Source organism: Phytophthora infestans, genomic scaffold, assembly GCF_000142945.1.
Source record: "Phytophthora infestans T30-4 supercont1.39 genomic scaffold, whole genome shotgun sequence".
Classification (NCBI taxonomy): Eukaryota; Oomycota; class Peronosporomycetes; order Peronosporales; family Peronosporaceae; genus Phytophthora; species Phytophthora infestans.
The window spans coordinates 422150-440798 of record NW_003303720.1 but is presented as its reverse complement, the minus strand read 5'-3'; the positions used below and the strand labels follow the sequence as shown (position 1 = coordinate 440798).

Below are 18649 nucleotides of genomic sequence, written 5' to 3'. Positions count from 1 at the left end.
AAGCTATCCAGCAGACAAGAATCTGTTGTCGACGCTGCCACTGAAGGCAACGAGGGTCAGCTTTGCCACTACTGGAGTGGAAAGTTTCGGCGTGTACCCGCAGATTTTACCATCCCTGATTGCTCCGTACGTCACGTGTGGGTGCTGTGGATGTGTGGTAACAAGTCGAAGCAGATACCACCGCTTCGCCGTCTTGATGGTCGTGATATGCCCAACAGGAAGATGCAGAAGCGTCTTAGCCAGCTTCGGTTTGTGATGCTCAAGATTGAGAAAGATGCAACATCTAAAGAGCTGTTTCCTTGTAGCACTGCCATCGATGCTGCAACCGATGTCTTCATTAAGTGCGCAAGCAGCGTCGCTGTAGACGACATCACCGAACACTCACGAAAGCGACGCCACGGGCAGCTGAGCTGGGCGACAGTAGGAAAACTGTTGAGGAAGAAAGCAAAAACAACAAGTAGTTAGCAGTGCGTATCAATGAGAACCAAGGAGCTACAAACTGCTTACATTTGTACCCACCTACCAAACATCATACATAGCAGAATTGTTGGTTTGACAAATGTCTGACTACTTCCGTCTAAGAATCATTCCCCCAAATTTGTACGACAATGTGGGACACACAGGTATTAGCGTTAGACATAAGGTCTAACATTTTCTGAAATCTTACTTCGCCTCCCTATATTCAGCTGGAGTACAACGCCAGCAAATCGCAATTTGCGCAGAAGAAGTCAGACCTCTTGTCTAACACAAAATGGATAGCCATGATTGGGAGAAGCTAGAGAAAACAGTTCGTGATATTCGTGTACACAGTCAGCGCGCGTTCGAGGGCCACCTACCAGAACTCATACTGCCGCTTCCTCGCTTGGATTATCCGCAACAAGCCGCATCTCGTGCCCAAGCCCTTCCTCGATGGCCTCGGTGACATATCAGAGTGCACGTTGCAGCAGCTGCGCTCTCGTGTCAAAGATCTCGTTACGCAAAGACGCACTGTCATCCCGCTAGAGTTTGAGGCCTTAGATGCAGCTGATTTTGTCACATGGCTTGTGACGCTCGAGCGAAATAATGGCTGTGCTCTAAGCTACTCTGCCCTAAACACTCACAGGGCGGGGTTGTTTAACTTGTTTCGTGACTACGGCCGTACCATGACCAAGAATTTAGACTCCGAGCTGACAAACTACTTTAAAGGACTCAAGCATAAACTTGCCAAGGACGCAGCGAACGGCGAGAGCTCTGTCAAGACTGGTAAGGACCCACTCATGTTTGATCTGTACTCTTTCTTGTGCAAAGAGATGCTCTCTCACTCGGGAAGGAGATGGCATTTGCTCACGCGTACATGGTGATTGCGTGGAACCTAATGTGTCGGTCGTCTAATGCTTTTGGCATTCGCCATTCACACATGGAATGGAGGGGTGATGCACTGCAGATTTACTTCGCGCATATGAAGAATGATCAAGGAGGGGACCGACCGCGTGACCCGCGCCATATCTACGCGAACCCGCTACAACCAAGTATTTGTCCAATTGTGGCACAAGGTGTATATTGGGCGGTTTCTAATTTTGGCGACGGCGATCTCCTTTTTCCTGGCAGTAACCAATACGAGCGATTTCGGAAGTGCTGGCTGCGTCTACTGGCGCAAGAGAGTGTCGCGACGGAATTGCAGCGCCAAGGGATTGTCGCTACTGAGCTGGGGACTCACTCTATGCGGAAAGGATCAGCGACGTTTTGTTCGTCAGGGTCAACGGCTTGTCCTTCATCAACGGCGGTTCATTTGCGAGCCGGCTGGTCGCTTGGAGGTGTTCAAAACACCTACCTCCGATATGAAGCTGCTGGCGACATGCATGTCGGTCGTACAGTGGCTGGATTGCCTACCGAAAGTTACCTGTTCTCGACGTTAGCACCACATTTTGATTCACGAGATGAGAGCGTCGAAAACGGGATGAAGTTGATGTTCCCTGGCCTACCCAATAGGCTCGAGTATATTGCAGAGTTTTGTCTGGCTTCGCTGGTCTATCATTCCTCATTCCTGAAGGCTACGCTTTCTCCACAGCACCGTTTATTTGAGACGCCGCTTTTCCAAGACGAAGAACTGCTATTAAATCTCACAACCAGAATTAGAACGGGTGATGGTTGCGCTGCGGCGCGTATACGACCGACTGGGGTACCACCTCACGTGGCTATACTCTGTGAAATGAAGGGTCTAAAGGACGGTTTGCTGGAATCGGTGTCAAAAGCTGAAGCTACCCGGCTTGATACTGTTCAAAATATTTTATCCGAGCTCGAGAAGCGAGCTATAGGTGCTGGAACGGTTACTTACGACGGTCTTCATGATGCTATAAGAGCGTGTCTTCATGATAGTGGCGTTGGCGAGCTTGTCGAGAAGCTATCCAGCAGACAAGAATCTGTTGTCGACGCTGCCACTGAAGGCAACGAGGGTCAGCTTTGCCACTACTGGAGTGGAAAGTTTCGGCGTGTACCCGCAGATTTTACCATCCCTGATTGCTCCGTACGTCACGTGTGGGTGCTGTGGATGTGTGGTAACAAGTCGAAGCAGATACCACCGCTTCGCCGTCTTGATGGTCGTGATATGCCCAACAGGAAGATGCAGAAGCGTCTTAGCCAGCTTCGGTTTGTGATGCTCAAGATTGAGAAAGATGCAACATCTAAAGAGCTGTTTCCTTGTAGCACTGCCATCGATGCTGCAACCGATGTGTTCATAAGTGCGCAAGCAGCGTCGCTGTAGACGACATCACCGAACACTCACGAAAGCGACGCCACGGGCAGCTGAGCTGGGCGACAGTAGGAAAACTGTTGAGGAAGAAAAGCAAAACAACAAGTAGTTAGCAGTGCGTATCAATGAGAACCCAAGGAGCTACAAACTGCTTACATTTGTACCCACCTACCAAACATCATACATAGCAGAATTGTTGGTTTGACAAATGTCTGACTACTTCCGTCTAAGAATCATTCCCCCAAATTTGTACGACAATGTGGGACACACAGGTATTAGCGTTAGACATAAGGTCTAGCATTTTCTGAAATCTTACTTCGCCTCCCTATATTCAGCTGGAGTACAACGCCAGCAAATCGCAATTTGCGCAGAAGAAGTCAGACCTCTTGTCTAACACAAAATGGATAGCCATGATTGGGAGAAGCTAGAGAAAACAGTTCGTGATATTCGTGAAAACACAGTCACCGCGCGTTCGAGGGCCACCTACCAGAACTCATACTGCCGCTTCCTCGCTTGGATTATCCGCAACAAGCCGCATCTCGTGCCCAAGCCCTTCCTCGATGGCCTCGGTGACATATCAGAGTGCACGTTGCAGCAGCTGCGCTCTCGTGTCAAAGATCTCGTTACGCAAAGACGCACTGTCATCCCGCTAGAGTTTGAGGCCTTAGATGCAGCTGATTTTGTCACATGGCTTGTGACGCTCGAGCGAAAGGATGGCTGTGCTCTAAGCTACTCTGCCCTAAACACTCACAGGGCGGGGTTGTTTAACTTGTTTCGTGACTACGGCCGTACCATGACCAAGAATTTAGACTCCGAGCTGACAAACTACTTTAAAGGACTCAAGCATAAACTTGCCAAGGACGCAGCGAACGGCGAGAGCTCTGTCAAGACTGGTAAGGACCCACTCATGTTTGATCTGTACTCTTTCTTGTGCAAAGAGATGCTCTCTCACTCGGGAAGGAGATGGCATTTGCTCACGCGTACATGGTGATTGCGTGGAACCTAATGTGTCGGTCGTCTAATGCTTTTGGCATTCGCCATTCACACATGGAATGGAGGGGTGATGCACTGCAGATTTACTTCGCGCATATGAAGAATGATCAAGGAGGGGACCGACCGCGTGACCCGCGCCATATCTACGCGAACCCGCTACAACCAAGTATTTGTCCAATTGTGGCACAAGGTGTATATTGGGCGGTTTCTAATTTTGGCGACGGCGATCTCCTTTTTCCTGGCAGTAACCAATACGAGCGATTTCGGAAGTGCTGGCTGCGTCTACTGGCGCAAGAGAGTGTCGCGACGGAATTGCAGCGCCAAGGGATTGTCGCTACTGAGCTGGGGACTCACTCTATGCGGAAAGGATCAGCGACGTTTTGTTCGTCAGGGTCAACGGCTTGTCCTTCATCAACGGCGGTTCATTTGCGAGCCGGCTGGTCGCTTGGAGGTGTTCAAAACACCTACCTCCGATATGAAGCTGCTGGCGACATGCATGTCGGTCGTACAGCGGCTGGATTGCCTACCGAAAGTTACCAGTTCTCGACGCTAGCACCACATTTTGATTCACGAGATGAGAGCGTCGAAAACGGGATGAAGTTGATGTTCCCTGGCCTACCCAATAGGCTCGAGTATATTGCAGAGTTTTGTCTGGCTTCGCTGGTCTATCATTCCTCATTCCTGAAGGCTACGCTTTCTCCACAGCACCGTTTATTTGAGACGCCGCTTTTCCAAGACGAAGAACTGCTATTAAATCTCACAACCAGAATTAGAACGGGTGATGGTTGCGCTGCGGCGCGTATACGACCGACTGGGGTACCACCTCACGTGGCTATACTCTGTGAAATGAAGGGTCTAAAGGACGGTTTGCTGGAATCGGTGTCAAAAGTTGAAGCTACCCGGCTTGATACTGTTCAAGATATTATATCCGAGCTCGAGAAGCGAGCTATAGGTGCTGGAACGGTTACTTACGACGGTCTTCATGATGCTATAAGAGCGTGTCTTCATGATAGTGGCGTTGGCGAGCTTGTCGAGAAGCTATCCAACAGACAAGAATCTGTTGTCGACGCTGCCACTGAAGGCAACGAGGGTCAGCTTTGCCACTACTGGAGTGGAAAGTTTCGGCGTGTACCCGCAGATTTTACCATCCCTGATTGCTCCGTACGTCACGTGTGGGTGCTGTGGATGTGTGGTAACAAGTCGAAGCAGATACCACCGCTTCGCCGTCTTGATGGTCGTGATATGCCCAACAGGAAGATGCAGAAGCGTCTTAGCCAGCTTCGGTTTGTGATGCTCAAGATTGAGAAAGATGCAACATCTAAAGAGCTGTTTCCTTGTAGCACTGCCATCGATGCTGCAACCGATGTCTTCATTAAGTGCGCAAGCAGCGTCGCTGTAGACGACATCACCGAACACTCACGAAAGCGACGCCACGGACAGCTGAGCTGGGCGACAGTAGGAAAACTGTTGAGGAAGAAAGCAAAAACAACAAGTAGTTAGCAGTGCGTATCAATGAGAACCAAGGAGCTACAAACTGCTTACATTTGTACCCACCTACCAAACATCATACATAGCAGAATTGTTGGTTTGACAAATGTCTGACTACTTCCGTCTAAGAATCATTCCCCCAAATTTGTACGACAATGTGGGACACACAGGTATTAGCGTTAGACATAAGGTCTAACATTTTCTGAAATCTTACTTCGCCTCCCTATATTCAGCTGGAGTACAACGCCAGCAAATCGCAATTTGCGCAGAAGAAGTCAGACCTCTTGTCTAACACAAAATGGATAGCCATGATTGGGAGAAGCTAGAGAAAACAGTTCGTGATATTCGTGAAAACACAGTCACCGCGCGTTCGAGGGCCACCTACCAGAACTCATACTGCCGCTTCCTCGCTTGGATTATCCGCAACAAGCCGCATCTCGTGCCCAAGCCCTTCCTCGATGGCCTCGGTGACATATCAGAGTGCACGTTGCAGCAGCTCCATTAAATCTCACAACCAGAATTAGAACGGGTGATGGTTGCACTGTGGCGCGTATACGACCGACTGGGGTACCACCTCACGTGGCTATACTCTGTGAAATGAAGGGTCTAAAGGACGGTTTGCTGGAATCGGTGTCAAAAGCTGAAGCTACCCGGCTTGATACTGTTCAAGATATTATATTCGAGCTCGAGAAGCGAGCTATAGGTGCTTGAACGGTTACTTACGACGGTCTTCATGATGCTATAAGAGCGTGTCTTCATGATAGTGGCGTTGGCGAGCTTGTCGAGAAGCTATCCAGCAGACAAGAATCTGTTGTCGACGCTGCCACTGAAGGCAACGAGGGTCAGCTTTGCCACTACTGGAGTGGAAAGTTTCGGCGTGTACCCGCAGATTTTACCATCCCTGATTGCTCCGTACGTCACGTGTGGGTGCTGTGGATGTGTGGTAACAAGTCGAAGCAGATACCACCGCTTCGCCGTCTTGATGGTCGTGATATGCCCAACAGGAAGATGCAGAAGCGTCTTAGCCAGCTTCGGTTTGTGATGCTCAAGATTGAGAAAGATGCAACATCTAAAGAGCTGTTTCCTTGTAGCACTGCCATCGATGCTGCAACCGATGTCTTCATTAAGTGCGCAAGCAGCGTCGCTGTAGACGACATCACCGAACACTCACGAAAGCGACGCCACGGACAGCTGAGCTGGGCGACAGTAGGAAAACTGTTGAGGAAGAAAGCAAAAACAACAAGTAGTTAGCAGTGCGTATCAATGAGAACCAAGGAGCTACAAACTGCTTACATTTGTACCCACCTACCAAACATCATACATAGCAGAATTGTTGGTTTGACAAATGTCTGACTACTTCCGTCTAAGAATCATTCCCCCAAATTTGTACGACAATGTGGGACACACAGGTATTAGCGTTAGACATAAGGTCTAGCATTTTCTGAAATCTTACTTCGCCTCCCTATATTCAGCTGGAGTACAACGCCAGCAAATCGCAATTTGCGCAGAAGAAGTCAGACCTCTTGTCTAACACAAAATGGATAGCCATGATTGGGAGAAGAGGAAGACGCTTGGCTCTTCGAAGTTTGGTCTTTCCTTAATGCGGAAGCTTGTACAAATTTCCTCCCCCATCCTGCAAGATCATCAGCATGCATGCCTGTAAGGAGAGGAAGATATCGTTCACGGTATCAGGTTTCAACTGACGATACACAGTGGGTACTGAATCGATTAGAGCGTCGATGCCCTTCCTGGGGATATAGTACTTGAGAGTCTGCATTGAGTTGAAGACGCCCAGGTCGAGGGTGTTGAGGTCGAGCGAATTGGGCGCTTGACAGAAGCGTCGAATGTTCCGTCCTCCTTCTTGCCCCGTTTTGACGATTTACTCATCCTCATGGGGACACGTGGGGTTTTGCATATCCTGCTCCACAAGAATCACTTAGTGACGATCGTTTCTTCGCCACTGCGCCTTGATAGCTGGAAATACTTTGTTAATCAAATACTCCCTGTACACATTGCGATTGACAGTTTCGATATTGCGCGTGCAAACGGCCCCTTTGGCTCTGTTCCAACTGCGTCGTTGGGCTTCGTACTTTTCCGTGAAGGACAAAATACCAACATTGCCATCCCATTGCCGTTTTCGATGCGGGTCGTATCTGTATTTAATATAAAGGGTTAATATTTTTCAAAAATAAAATATAGACTTACCGAGGTCGTAATGATGCAGCCAGGAACATCGTCTTAGGAATTACTACCTCCGTTCGGAAAAAGATAACCATTTGTTTTTTTTTGCGCAGCGCTCCGCCTCGTTCATTTGAGTGTTTATTAATTTGTGAGAGGCAGGCTAGCTAGCTTTATGACCGAGAGCTGACAGTGAGAAACTAACAAGGCACAGGCGTTCATGCTCCGCCGTGCAACTACAGATACAAAAACGGATCTAAGCATCGCCACATTCTGAAGGGGCGCTCAGTGGGGCTTCTGGAACTTTAGCGGTAGGCGGTGGGGGGCTGCTCGCTGCAAGAAGCAGCATGTACGCGTTAGCATTGGCGAGTGAGATAGCGTCACAAGGCAGTGACTTAGGGAGAGTGCCAGCTCGTACTTGCTTGTCCTTGTGCCGGAGGCGCGCAAACTTGTGCGTGGGTGTAAGTAGTGGACGGGTCTGTCTGAGCGCACGCCGTATGTAGCCTTCCTTGATCAGCTGCTGAACCAGGTAGTAGCTCATGTTCGACGCGCGCTGAAGCAGACGCTGGTTTTCGCGCTCATTGACAGGAACTGCAGCGATTCTCTCGCACAGCTCAGCTCGATCCACCTTCTTCCTACCACATGCGCTCTTCCTTTGACTTGACCACGGCTGCTACTCGATCTCCCATCGAATTGATTCCACGCCTCCAAATTCGTTCGACAACTTGGCGGCCCACACGGAAGTACGCTGCAACCCGAACGATCTCTCCATGTTTGACCACTTCTCCCACGCTGCGAAGCAGCAAGGTCTCCCAGACGGCCTGGCGCTCACTGTCTGTGATCTCCCCCGCCAGCTTTCAAAATGAAAGCTGGGAGCGGGAGCCAGTCTGGTCGGGAAAGCGCGGGAGATTCGTAATCCAAAAAAGGATCGGCTTAGAGAGGGAATTTTGTTGGGTAGGCTGTAATATAATTTGAAATGGTTATCTTTTTCCGAGCGGAGGTAGTAACCTATTGCTCTTCCAGACTCGGGGAGGGGGCTCCTCACCGTCAAACACCAGGTAAGAACGCTTGTTACGGTCTGCATAGAACCATTTCTCATCAACATGGACCATGTTGTGCATAGGTTCGAATGCAAGCGTCGTGTCATCGATAAATGACAGCGCATGCTCCACAAGCTGTAGCTTATTTTCGGGTGTCAGCGCAGGCTTGATGAACGTTGTACGGCGTTTGAACATGCCTTCCTTCACTGCCTGCCGCACCAAGTGTCTAAAAAAACCCAGCGACTACTGCAGCCCGTCCTTCAACAGCTCTATCTTCGATGGGGATACGGGCCAGTTTTTCATCACGATTTTTGTGTTTTCTGCCGCAGTGCTTCTTCATTCTGCTCTTCCATTCACTTCCTATCATACCTACCCCGACTGAACTAACGTAGCGCTTCCATATTGTGCTGATAGTGGTCGGACCACGCTTCACGCTCGCGGCAACCTTTGCGTACGTTCCTCGTGGCAACTTGCCGTTGTTGCTGATCTTCAGAAGCTCGTCAATGATGGCTTTGCATTCTATATCAGATAGGTTAGCCTTTGGCATGTTTTAGCCAGCACAGCCGTAGTTGAGCAGGTGTGGCGGGTGTTCTTGGATGGAAATCTGAAAGTAAGACTGCGTAAAATGCAATACCTTCTGTCACAGGGCTTCGATTGTTGTGAAACGAGTGGTGTTCGAAGCCTTCGAATCGAAGGAAGAGATGCAGGGCATTCTTTTCAGCCAATCCAGACGAGCTGAAACAGGTTAAAAAATGATGCTTAGACGGAACTAGTCAGACATTTGTCAAACCAACAATTCTGCTCTGTATGATGTTGGGTAGGTGGGTACAAATGTAAGCAGTTTGTAGCTCCTTGGTTCTCATTGATACGCACTGCTAACTACTTGTTGTTTTTGCTTTCTTCCTCAACAGTTTTCCTACTGTCGCCCAGCTCAGCTGCCCGTGGCGTCGCTTTCGTGAGTGTTCGGTGATGTCGTCTACAGCGACGCTGCTTGCGCACTTAATGAAGACATCGGTTGCAGCATCGATGGCAGTGCTACAAGGAAACAGCTCTTTAGATGTTGCATCTTTCTCAATCTTGAGCATCACAAACCGAAGCTGGCTAAGACGCTTCTGCATCTTCCTGTTGGGCATATCACGACCATCAAGACGGCGAAGCGGTGGTATCTGCTTCGACTTGTTACCACACATCCACAGCACCCACACGTGACGTACGGAGCAATCAGGGATGGTAAAATCTGCGGGTACACGCCGAAACTTTCCACTCCAGTAGTGGCAAAGCTGACCCTCGTTGCCTTCAGTGGCAGCGTCGACAACAGATTCTTGTCTGTTGGATAGCTTCTCGACAAGCTCGCCAACGCCACTATCATGAAGACACGCTCTTATAGCATCATGAAGACCGTCGTAAGTAACCGTTCCAGCACCTATAGCTCGCTTCTCGAGCTCGGATATAATATCTTGAACAGTATCAAGCCGGGTAGCTTCAACTTTTGACACCGATTCCAGCAAACCGTCCTTTAGACCCTTCATTTCACAGAGTATAGCCACGTGAGGTGGTACCCCAGTCGGTCGTATACGCGCCGCAGCGCAACCATCACCCGTTCTAATTCTGGTTGTGAGATTTAATAGCAGTTCTTCGTCTTGGAAAAGCGGCGTCTCAAATAAATGGTGCTGTGGAGAAAGCGTAGCCTTCAGGAAAGAGGAATGATAGACCAGCGAAGCCAGACAAAACTCTGCAATATACTCGAGCCTATTGGGTAGGCCAGGGAACATCAACTTCATCCCGTTTTCGACGCTCTCATCTCGTGAATCAAAATGTGGTGCTAGCGTCGAGAACTGGTAACTTTCGGTAGGCAATCCAGCCGCTGTACGACCGACATGCATGTCGCCAGCAGCTTCATATCGGAGGTAGGTGTTTTGAACACCTCCAAGCGACCAGCCGGCTCGCAAATGAACCGCCGTTGATGAAGGACAAGCCGTTGACCCTGACGAACAAAACGTCGCTGATCCTTTCCGCATAGAGTGAGTCCCCAGCTCAGTAGCGACAATCCCTTGGCGCTGCAATTCCGTCGCGACACTCTCTTGCGCCAGTAGACGCAGCCAGCACTTCCGAAATCGCTCGTATTGGTTACTGCCAGGAAAAAGGAGATCGCCGTCGCCAAAATTAGAAACCGCCCAATATATACCTAGTGCCACAATTGGACAAATACTTGGTTGTAGCGGGTTCGCGTAGATATGGCGCGGGTCACGCGGTCGGTCCCCTCCTTGATCATTCTTCATATGCGCGAAGTAAATCTGCAGTGCATCACCCCTCCATTCCATGTGTGAATGGCGAATGCCAAAAGCATTAGACGACCGACACATTAGGTTCCACGCAATCACCATGTACGCGTGAGCAAATGCCATCTCCTTCCCCGAGTGAGAGAGCATCTCTTTGCACAAGAAAGAGTACAGATCAAACATGAGTGGGTCCTTACCAGTCTTGACAGAGCTCTCGCCGTTCGCTGCGTCCTTGGCAAGTTTATGCTTGAGTCCTTTAAAGTAGTTTGTCAGCTCGGAGTCTAAATTCTTGGTCATGGTACGGCCGTAGTCACGAAACAAGTTAAACAACCCCGCCCTGTGAGTGTTTAGGGCAGAGTAGCTTAGAGCACAGCCATTATTTCGCTCGAGCGTCACAAGCCATGTGACAAAATCAGCTGCATCTAAGGCCTCAAACTCTAGCGGGATGACAGTGCGTCTTTGCGTAACGAGATCTTTGACACGAGAGCGCAGCTGCTGCAACGTGCACTCTGATATGTCACCGAGGCCATCGAGGAAGGGCTTGGGCACGAGATGCGGCTTGTTGCGGATAATCCAAGCGAGGAAGCGGCAGTATGAGTTCTGGTAGGTGGCCCTCGAACGCGCGGTGACTGTGTTTTCACGAATATCACGAACTGTTTTCTCTAGCTTCTCCCAATCATGGCTATCCATTTTGTGTTAGACAAGAGGTCTGACTTCTTCTGCGCAAATTGCGATTTGCTGGCGTTGTACTCCAGCTGAATATAGGGAGGCGAAGTAAGATTTCAGAAAATGCTAGACCTTATGTCTAACGCTAATACCTGTGTGTCCCACATTGTCGTACAAATTTGGGGGAATGATTCTTAGACGGAACTAGTCAGACATTTGTCAAACCAACAATTCTGCTCTGTATGATGTTTGGTAGGTGGGTACAAATGTAAGCAGTTTGTAGCTCCTTGGTTCTCATTGATACGCACTGCTAACTACTTGTTGTTTTTGCTTTCTTCCTCAACAGTTTTCCTACTGTCGCCCAGCTCAGCTGCCCGTGGCGTCGCTTTCGTGAGTGCTCGGTGATGTCGTCTACAGCGACGCTGCTTGCGCACTTATGAACACATCGGTTGCAGCATCGATGGCAGTGCTACAAGGAAACAGCTCTTTAGATGTTGCATCTTTCTCAATCTTGAGCATCACAAACCGAAGCTGGCTAAGACGCTTCTGCATCTTCCTGTTGGGCATATCACGACCATCAAGACGGCGAAGCGGTGGTATCTGCTTCGACTTGTTACCACACATCCACAGCACCCACACGTGACGTACGGAGCAATCAGGGATGGTAAAATCTGCGGGTACACGCCGAAACTTTCCACTCCAGTAGTGGCAAAGCTGACCCTCGTTGCCTTCAGTGGCAGCGTCGACAACAGATTCTTGTCTGCTGGATAGCTTCTCGACAAGCTCGCCAACGCCACTATCATGAAGACACGCTCTTATAGCATCATGAAGACCGTCGTAAGTAACCGTTCAAGCACCTATAGCTCGCTTCTCGAGCTCGAATATAATTTCTTGAACAGTATCAAGCCGGGTAGCTTCAGCTTTTGACACCGATTCCAGCAAACCGTCCTTTAGACCCTTCATTTCACAGAGTATAGCCACGTGAGGTGGTACCCCAGTCGGTCGTATACGCGCCACAGTGCAACCATCACCCGTTCTAATTCTGGTTGTGAGATTTAATGGAGCTGCTGCAACGTGCACTCTGATATGTCACCGAGGCCATCGAGGAAGGGCTTGGGCACGAGATGCGGCTTGTTGCGGATAATCCAAGCGAGGAAGCGGCAGTATGAGTTCTGGTAGGTGGCCCTCGAACGCGCGGTGACTGTGTTTTCACGAATATCACGAACTGTTTTCTCTAGCTTCTCCCAATCATGGCTATCCATTTTGTGTTAGACAAGAGGTCTGACTTCTTCTGCGCAAATTGCGATTTGCTGGCGTTGTACTCCAGCTGAATATAGGGAGGCGAAGTAAGATTTCAGAAAATGCTAGACCTTATGTCTAACGCTAATACCTGTGTGTCCCACATTGTCGTACAAATTTGGGGGAATGATTCTTAGACGAAACTAGTCAGACATTTGTCAAACCAACAATTCTGCTATGTATGATGTTTGGTAGGTGGGTACAAATGTAAGCAGTTTGTAGCTCCTTGGTTCTCATTGATACGCACTGCTAACTACTTGTTGTTTTTGCTTTCTTCCTCAACAGTTTTCCTACTGTCGCCCAGCTCAGCTGTCCGTGGCGTCGCTTTCGTGAGTGTTCGGTGATGTCGTCTACAGCGACGCTGCTTGCGCACTTAATGAAGACATCGGTTGCAGCATCGATGGCAGTGCTACAAGGAAACAGCTCTTTAGATGTTGCATCTTTCTCAATCTTGAGCATCACAAACCGAAGCTGGCTAAGACGCTTCTGCATCTTCCTGTTGGGCATATCACGACCATCAAGACGGCGAAGCGGTGGTATCTGCTTCGACTTGTTACCACACATCCACAGCACCCACACGTGACGTACGGAGCAATCAGGGATGGTAAAATCTGCGGGTACACGCCGAAACTTTCCACTCCAGTAGTGGCAAAGCTGACCCTCGTTGCCTTCAGTGGCAGCGTCGACAACAGATTCTTGTCTGCTGGATAGCTTCTCGACAAGCTCGCCAACGCCACTATCATGAAGACACGCTCTTATAGCATCATGAAGACCGTCGTAAGTAACCGTACCAGCACCTATAGCTCGCTTCTCGAGCTCGGATATAATATCTTGAACAGTATCAAGCCGGGTAGCTTCAACTTTTGACACCGATTCCAGCAAACCGTCCTTTAGACCCTTCATTTCACAGAGTATAGCCACGTGAGGTGGTACCCCAGTCGGTCGTATGCGCGCCGCAGCGAACCATCACCCGTTCTAATTCTGGTTGTGAGATTTAATAGCAGTTCTTCGTCTTGGAATAGCGGCGTCTCAAATAAATGGTGCTGTGGAGAAAGCGTAGCCTTCAGGAAAGAGGAATGATAGACCAGCGAAGCCAGACAAAACTCTGCAATGTACTCGAGCCTATTGGGTAGGCCAGGGAACATCCAACTTCATCCCGTTTTCGACGCTCTCATCTCGTGAATCAAAATGTGGTGCTAGCGTCGAGAACTGGTAACTTTCGGTAGGCAATCCAGCCACTGTACGACCGACATGCATGTCGCCAGCAGCTTCATATCGGAGGTAGGTGTTTTGAACACCTCCAAGCGACCAGCCGGCTCGCAAATGAACCGCCGTTGATGAAGGACAAGCCGTTGACCCTGACGAACAAAACGTCGCTGATCCTTTCCGCATAGAGTGAGTCCCCAGCTCAGTAGCGACAATCCCTTGGCGCTGCAATTCCGTCGCGACACTCTCTTGCGCCAGTAGACGCAGCCAGCACTTCCGAAATCGCTCGTATTGGTTACTGCCAGGAAAAAGGAGATCGCCGTCGCCAAAATTAGAAACCGCCCAATATATACCTAGTGCCACAATTGGACAAATACTTGGTTGTAGCGGGTTCGCGTAGATATGGCGCGGGTCACGCGGTCGGTCCCCTCCTTGATCATTCTTCATATGCGCGAAGTAAATCTGCAGTGCATCACCCCTCCATTCCATGTGTGAATGGCGAATGCCAAAAGCATTAGACGACCGACACATTAGGTTCCACGCAATCACCATGTACGCGTGAGCAAATGCCATCTCCTTCCCCGAGTGAGAGAGCATCTCTTTGCACAAGAAAGAGTACAGATCAAACATGAGTGGGTCCTTACCAGTCTTGACAGAGCTCTCGCCGTTCGCTGCGTCCTTGGCAAGTTTATGCTTGAGTCCTTTAAAGTAGTTTGTCAGCTCGGAGTCTAAATTCTTGGTCATAGTACGGCCGTAGTCACGAAACAAGTTAAACAACCCCGCCCTGTGAGTGTTTAGGGCAGAGTAGCTTAGAGCACAGCCATCCTTTCGCTCGAGCGTCACAAGCCATGTGACAAAATCAGCTGCATCTAAGGCCTCAAACTCTAGCGGGATGACAGTGCGTCTTTGCGTAACGAGATCTTTGACACGAGAGCGCAGCTGCTGCAACGTGCACTCTGATATGTCACCGAGGCCATCGAGGAAGGGCTTGGGCACGAGATGCGGCTTGTTGCGGATAATCCAAGCGAGGAAGCGGCAGTATGAGTTCTGGTAGGTGGCCCTCGAACGCGCGGTGACTGTGTTTTCACGAATACACGAACTGTTTTCTCTAGCTTCTCCCAATCATGGCTATCCATTTTGTGTTAGACAAGAGGTCTGACTTCTTCTGCGCAAATTGCGTTTTGCTGGCGTTGTACTCCAGCTGAATATAGGGAGGCGAAGTAAGATTTCAGAAAATGTTAGACCTTATGTCTAACGCTAATACCTGTGTGTCCCACATTGTCGTACAAATTTGGGGGAATGATTCTTAGACGGAACTAGTCAGACATTTGTCAAACCAACAATTCTGCTCTGTATGATGTTTGGTAGGTGGGTACAAATGTAAGCAGTTTGTAGCTCCTTGGTTCTCATTGATACGCACTGCTAACGACTTGTTGTTTTTGCTTTCTTCCTCAACAGTTTTCCTACTGTCGCCCAGCTCAGCTGCCCGTGGCGTCGCTTTCTTGAGTGTTCGGTGATGTCGTCTACAGCGACGCTGCTTGCGCACTTAATGAACACATCGGTTGCAGCATCGATGGCAGTGCTACAAGGAAACAGCTCTTTAGATGTTGCATCTTTCTCAATCTTGAGCATCACAAACCGAAGCTGGCTAAGACGCTTCTGCATCTTCCTGTTGGGCATATCACGACCATCAAGACGGCGAAGCGGTGGTATCTGCTTCGACTTGTTACCACACATCCACAGCACCCACACGTGACGTACGGAGCAATCAGGGATGGTAAAATCTGCGGGTACACGCCGAAACTTTCCACTCCAGTAGTGGCAAAGCTGACCCTCGTTGCCTTCAGTGGCAGCGTCGACAACAGATTCTTGTCTGCTGGATAGCTTCTCGACAAGCTCGCCAACGCCACTATCATGAAGACACGCTCTTATAGCATCATGAAGACCGTCGTAAGTAACCGTTCCAGCACCTATAGCTCGCTTCTCGAGCTCGAATATAATATCTTGAACAGTATCAAGCCGGGTAGCTTCAGCTTTTGACACCGATTCCAGCAAACCGTCCTTTAGACCCTTCATTTCACAGAGTATAGCCACGTGAGGTGGTACCCCAGTCGGTCGTATACGCGCCACAGTGCAACCATCACCCGTTCTAATTCTGGTTGTGAGATTTAATGGAGCTGCTGCAACGTGCACTCTGATATGTCACCGAGGCCATCGAGGAAGGGCTTGGGCACGAGATGCGGCTTGTTGCGGATAATCCAAGCGAGGAAGCGGCAGTATGAGTTCTGGTAGGTGGCCCTCGAACGCGCGGTGACTGTGTTTTCACGAATATCACGAACTGTTTTCTCTAGCTTCTCCCAATCATGGCTATCCATTTTGTGTTAGACAAGAGGTCTGACTTCTTCTGCGCAAATTGCGATTTGCTGGCGTTGTACTCCAGCTGAATATAGGGAGGCGAAGTAAGATTTCAGAAAATGTTAGACCTTATGTCTAACGCTAATACCTGTGTGTCCCACATTGTCGTACAAATTTGGGGGAATGATTCTTAGACGAAACTAGTCAGACATTTGTCAAACCAACAATTCTGCTATGTATGATGTTTGGTAGGTGGGTACAAATGTAAGCAGTTTGTAGCTCCTTGGTTCTCATTGATACGCACTGCTAACTACTTGTTGTTTTTGCTTTCTTCCTCAACAGTTTTCCTACTGTCGCCCAGCTCAGCTGCCCGTGGCGTCGCTTTCGTGAGTGTTCGGTGATGTCGTCTACAGCGACGCTGCTTGCGCACTTATGAACACATCGGCTGCAGCATCGATGGCAGTGCTACAAGGAAACAGCTCTTTAGATGTTGCATCTTTCTCAATCTTGAGCATCACAAACCGAAGCTGGCTAAGACGCTTCTGCATCTTCCTGTTGGGCATATCACGACCATCAAGACGGCGAAGCGGTGGTATCTGCTTCGACTTGTTACCACACATCCACAGCACCCACACGTGACGTACGGAGCAATCAGGGATGGTAAAATCTGCGGGTACACGCCGAAACTTTCCACTCCAGTAGTGGCAAAGCTGACCCTCGTTGCCTTCAGTGGCAGCGTCGACAACAGATTCTTGTCTGCTGGATAGCTTCTCGACAAGCTCGCCAACGCCACTATCATGAAGACACGCTCTTATAGCATCATGAAGACCGTCGTAAGTAACCGTTCCAGCACCTATAGCTCGCTTCTCGAGCTCGGATATAATATCTTGAACAGTATCAAGCCGGGTAGCTTCAATTTTTGACACCGATTCCAGCAAACCGTCCTTTAGACCCTTCATTTCACAGAGTATAGCCACGTGAGGTGGTACCCCAGTCGGTCGTATACGCGCCGCAGCGCAACCATCACCCGTTCTAATTCTGGTTGTGAGATTTAATAGCAGTTCTTCGTCTTGGAATAGCGGCGTCTTAAATAAATGGTGCTGTGGAGAAAGCGTAGCCTTCAGGAAAGAGGAATGATAGACCAGCGAAGCCAGACAAAACTCTGCAATGTACTCGAGCCTATTGGGTAGGCCAGGGAACATCAACTTCATCCCGTTTTCGACGCTCTCATCTCGTGAATCAAAATGTGGTGCTAACGTCGAGAACTGGTAACTTTCGGTAGGCAATCCAGCCACTGTACGACCGACATGCATGTCGCCAGCAGCTTCATATCGGAGGTAGGTGTTTTGAACACCTCCAAGCGACCAGCCGGCTCGCAAATGAACCGCCGTTGATGAAGGACAAGCCGTTGACCCTGACGAACAAAACGTCGCTGATCCTTTCCGCATAGAGTGAGTCCCCAGCTCAGTAGCGACAATCCCTTGGCGCTGCAATTCCGTCGCGACACTCTCTTGCGCCAGTAGACGCAGCCAGCACTTCCGAAATCGCTCGTATTGGTTACTGCCAGGAAAAAGGAGATCGCCGTCGCCAAAATTAGAAACCGCCCAATATATACCTAGTGCCACAATTGGACAAATACTTGGTTGTAGCGGGTTCGCGTAGATATGGCGCGGGTCACGCGGTCGGTCCCCTCCTTGATCATTCTTCATATGCGCGAAGTAAATCTGCAGTGCATCACCCCTCCATTCCATGTGTGAATGGCGAATGCCAAAAGCATTAGACGACCGACACATTAGGTTCCACGCAATCACCATGTACGCGTGAGCAAATGCCATCTCCTTCCCGAGTGAGAGAGCATCTCTTTGCACAAGAAAGAGTACAGATCAAACATGAGTGGGTCCTTACCAGTCTTGACAGAGCTCTCGCCGTTCGCTGCGTCCTTGGCAAGTCTATGCTTGAGTCCTTTAAAGTAGTTTGTCAGCTCGGAGTCTAAATTCTTGGTCATGGTACGGCCGTAGTCACGAAACAAGTTAAACAACCCCGCCCTGTGAGTGTTTAGGGCAGAGTAGCTTAGAGCACAGCCATCCTTTCGCTCGAGCGTCACAAGCCATGTGCCAAAATCAGCTGCATCTAAGGCCTCAAACTCTAGCGGGATGACAGTGCGTCTTTGCGTAACGAGATCTTTGACACGAGAGCGCAGCTGCTGCAACGTGCACTCTGATATGTCACCGAGGCCATCGAGGAAGGGCTTGGGCACGAGATGCGGCTTGTTGCGGATAATCCAAGCGAGGAAGCGGCAGTATGAGTTCTGGTAGGTGGCCCTCGAACGCGCGGTGAATGTGTTTTCACGAATATCACGAACTGTTTTCTCTAGCTTCTCCCAATCATGGCTATCCATTTTGCGTTAGACAAGAGGT

At 49.6% G+C, this 18649-nt stretch overlaps 1 protein-coding gene across 1 annotated transcript; it reads left to right on the top strand.

The window, feature by feature from the left end:
- Positions 1-3128: 3128 nt before the first annotated feature.
- On the top strand, positions 3129-3719 carry PITG_15827 (uncharacterized protein; the record flags this gene model as incomplete). The annotated part of the gene is made up of 3 exons (XM_002898021.1): positions 3129-3504; positions 3565-3646; positions 3689-3719. 3 exons carry the CDS (start codon positions 3129-3131, stop codon positions 3717-3719), a joined length of 489 nt encoding a protein of 162 aa, XP_002898067.1.
- Positions 3720-18649: the final 14930 nt, after the last annotated feature.